This window comes from Cyphomyrmex costatus, unplaced genomic scaffold (genome assembly GCF_001594065.2).
Source record: "Cyphomyrmex costatus isolate MS0001 unplaced genomic scaffold, Ccosl1.0 scaffold133, whole genome shotgun sequence".
Classification (NCBI taxonomy): Eukaryota; Metazoa; Arthropoda; class Insecta; order Hymenoptera; family Formicidae; genus Cyphomyrmex; species Cyphomyrmex costatus.
The window spans coordinates 389,342-393,281 of record NW_017275315.1 but is presented as its reverse complement, the minus strand read 5'-3'; the positions used below and the strand labels follow the sequence as shown (position 1 = coordinate 393,281).

Genomic DNA, 3,940 nt, shown 5'->3' with positions numbered 1-3,940 from the left:
ACATTATAGAATTATCTATCATAAGGAAATTATATTTCTATTTTTAATAAAAAATTGTTCTTAGAAATTTACCTTTGTATGTTTTCATGTGGTATGCAAATTATACTATGTATCAGTTGTTTCTTTTTCTAAATAACATTTATTTATTTATTTATTCAAAATGTTTTACTTAATTACGATTATCTAATTATATTTCAAAATTTCTAAGTAAATTACTCATGTTTGAATTCAGCAAAGGAATTCATGTATTCAATACAATATTACCATATATATATAAAATATACTATAGAAAATAATTTAATGTTAATAATTTTTCATTTCATAGTTTCTTTATCAATTAGTATTGTATAAAATACTTTTATTTAACATAATTTTTATTTCAATAATGTCAAAGTATTTCGTACCAATGCATAAAATAATAAAACAACATTATAACATAATTTAATGATTAATTTATCATTGTATTTTTTATTATTATAGTACTCATAGTACTTATTATCAATTACATTTTAATTATTAATTAAATAAGTAAATTAATTTATTTATTAAAATAATAACGCTTATAATAATAATAAAATATTACACATAATTTGAAATATAATAAAAATATGCTTATTTAAACGATTATATTTAATTAAACAATGTTATATATCTAATTAAACGATGTTTCATATTACATATAATATTTATTCGTTCAAATTTATCGCTTATCGATGACGTATGTTGGTTCTGTGTGACGTAATGGTCACGTGGTCCCTATATGCGCAAGAGCATACCCTTGTATTTCTACCATGGGTGTCATCGTGTCACTATAATAATTTTTAACCTATTTGTAACACTGGCTGACGCGCTCTGAAAGTAGTAGTAAGAAATAAAAATAATTTATTTCGCTTACGTCTATACTCCAGCTCTCTTACACCGGAAATACGTTTCTTAAACCTATATGTTCTAAGGTGCAAACCCATGCAGCGGAATAGCGTAACGCGGAACGAGAGCAGAACCAATAACGAGCATTCCGTGTTTCTAGAGAATCTCGTGATTGGTTCTACTCTCGTTCCGCGTTACGCTATTCCGCTGCATGGGTTTTGCACCCAAGGGTTTTGTCACCCAAATGACTTTTCATCTCAATACAGCTATATAAAACCTTAAAATAAAAAAAAATAATAGTTTGATCCGGTTTTTTGGTAATATCTCGACTTCTACATAAGATACGACAACGACATATCAGACAATTTTGAAGCTCATTTCAAGTCCTACAAATTGTCTCTAGAACACTTTGACCGAAAATGAATATTTCTCAGGTTAGAGCCGATAAAATGAGAAAAAAATGCTTATTTTTGCGGTTTTTCGCCCTAACTAGTTTCGCTCAACAGTTAGCGAAATTTTGTGTATGAGAAAGTTGTAGAGCTTGAAAAGACCTACAATTCAACCCCCTAAATTGTTTCGTTTTGATAAAAATTGAGCGAAAAATTGAGAATAAATACAGTTTTTATTTTTTTTTACTATGGCGCACCACTTTTAAAAATCTGAAAAAAATTGACGATATAGTTCGGCCTAAAATACATCTTCTTGAATTTTTTCAAAAGGGCATTATTTTTTAAACGCGAGAAAACATTTTTTGAATTCTTTTTAAATTTTTTAAAAAGTTTCTATAAGGTCAAATTATTTGACAAAATTTTCATAGTTAAACTCTAATATTTTTTACACACATAAATTTTTTTGTAAAAATTGCTATCATGGTTACGGAATAAGAAAATAAAAACTGAAAATACACGTTTTTTTACTATAGCGAGCTTAATTTTGGGAATAGGGAGTTGAAAATTTCTGATAATTATTATTTTTCGACATAGAAAAGGATAAACTTTCATTCATTTGAATCCCTGCTGGGGCAGATTGGACCATCTTATCCTGCTAGACCCTTTACTTTATTCTTTTAAGTTTACATATATTGTTTATAAATCTGAGATATATTTTTCAAATTTATTTTATTCTTTTAAGTTTCTTTGTAAAGCATTCACTAGAATCTATTTCGCAAGACTGATAGTTATATGTCTTAACAATAAATAATTGCAATTTTTTCAAATAAATGTATTGTTCTTCATAATTCTGTGAAATATCCCAAAATTGAGACTCTTTTTATGACTTCCAATTTTGTAATGCATTAACTACATTTTACGTAAAAAAAACTGTTATTTATAGTTATTCAACAATAACATTAATATACTTTTGTAAAAGAAATTTTATTATTAAACATTGTGTACTTTATTATGACATTAAAACTTAAAATTTAAATACACATATTAAATACAAATATTAAATAATATTAAAAACACGCAGTTGATTTTATTTTAAAAATATAAAGAAATAATCTTCTTGTTTCTATTGCAACTTCAGTATAGAATAAATTTCAAATTCTAGTTATGACCATGATGAGTCCTATATTGATTAGTTTTTAAATTTGCATTCCTGGATTAAATGAAATATTTTGAATTTTCATTTGAAGGGTTCTTGGTGAAGGAAGCTCAATACCAAGTGTTTTACAAACCCAATTGTATTTGGTTGTACCCATCGACATATAGTACTGGACGGAGTATAGCTTCGAAACCATGTTGACAGACCTAGAAAGATAGAACGATGTTTGGGTAGTAGTGAATCATGTAATCAAGGGCCCTGTGACACATCTGTACTCAAAGTATTAGTCTTACATAAAATATACGTAGAAACCATATTACTCAGTACTATATGTCGATGGTTGTACCACATCCAGTCCAGAGATTTAGTCCTTTTATAACGAATTCATCAGAATATTTATATGGTCTTGATGTTAATTTGCCCCAGCTGATGAATTATTAGTCTGTTGAGTGAGTTCCTTAAGTTGTTGCTTTAAAACTTTATTTTGAGCAACAATTTCTTTTAGTTTAGCATTTAGAGCATTTATTTTGGCTTTATTTATTTAGAGCATTTATGCTGGCTTGAATTACACATGTTTCATTTAACTTCAGATTTTCATTGTCTGTTAGCAAAGCCTCTATCTTGGACATTGTAGCTTGTGTTGAATTTGTATCAAATTTATTATGACTAATATCCGTGTTTAATTTATTTTGATTTTTATTCATATTTGATATTAACAATTGTCAGTAATTGTTTATTTGTAAACATCGGATCCTTCAATAATGGGCAATCATCGGCATGCGCAAATGAATATATTTTATTCCTTTTATCAGCACAATAATTGTGTTCATTAAATACATAAGAATGTGGCAAAGTATTCGATCGGACCTGTAATTTCTTTGCTGCATCTTGCGAATATACACGTTCTGTAGTTTCAAGTCGCTTCATAGAATATATATGGTCGTGTTGCTTTGTGGATTTCTTCCTATTTGTCCTATACGGACACGTACAGAAATAACGTGGTACGGCACCTTTACATAATTGTTTCCGTCCAGCGGTAAACGATATATCCTTTCGATCAAAATGTACCTGAAATATAGAAAAATATTACAAGATTGAGAAATAGTACAAATATTGTTTAAAAATACTAGCTATCAGAAGCTTATTTTCTTTACAACTGGAAATGAATTAATGAAGATAATTCCTATTACTTACCTCACAAACTCGGTGAGAAGCTGTGGGTCGCCAAACAAAGTTATTTTCAAGAGCGGCTGCCCATTTTTTGCGAAGAATTACATCTGACGGAAATTGAAAACACGCATAACCTTTATTGCTGTTATTACTACAGCGATATGCGGCGCAATTCGTTGGCATGGTGATGGATGTAAATTCTGTACATAAGATATGCAATATTTAATGCAAAGTGTGAAATAATATAATAGATAAAAATTCACAAAACATTGAAGGATGAGTTTACTAACCTCATTCCACAGCAATCACGGAGTAATAAGAAGGAGATCAAGCTCAAGCATGGTAGGCCATGAAAAAG

The 3,940-nt window shown here is 28.6% G+C and overlaps 1 protein-coding gene across 2 annotated transcripts; it reads right to left on the bottom strand.

Moving 5' to 3' along the window:
- Positions 1 to 2,383: 2,383 nt before the first annotated feature.
- Positions 2,384 to 3,940, bottom strand: LOC108782721 (uncharacterized). Of its 2 annotated transcripts, XR_001941004.1 has the most exons (4): positions 3,873 to 3,940; positions 3,607 to 3,782; positions 2,706 to 3,480; positions 2,384 to 2,618 (listed from the first exon to the last, which is right to left on the bottom strand). XR_001941004.1 is itself a non-coding variant. In XM_018551075.1 (3 exons), the coding sequence occupies exons 2-3, from the start codon at positions 3,763 to 3,765 to the stop codon at positions 3,109 to 3,111; spliced, it is 531 nt and encodes a 176-aa protein (XP_018406577.1). In that variant the 5' UTR covers positions 3,766 to 3,782; positions 3,873 to 3,940; the 3' UTR covers positions 2,384 to 3,108. The 2 variants fall into 2 exon arrangements, 1 of the variants encoding a protein (XP_018406577.1); XM_018551075.1 differs by having other exon boundaries at positions 2,384 to 3,480.

What these genes read in the sequence shown, in the direction of transcription:
- LOC108782721 (XM_018551075.1), bottom strand. Translation starts at nt 3,765, where the DNA reads ATGCCAACGAATTGCGCCGCATATCGCTGTAGTAATAACAGCAATAAA. An exon ending in CTTCTCACCGAGTTTGTGAG is followed by an intron (nt 3,481 to 3,606) that starts GTAAGTAATAGG and finishes TCTATATTTCAG; the next exon opens with GTACATTTTGATCGAAAGGA.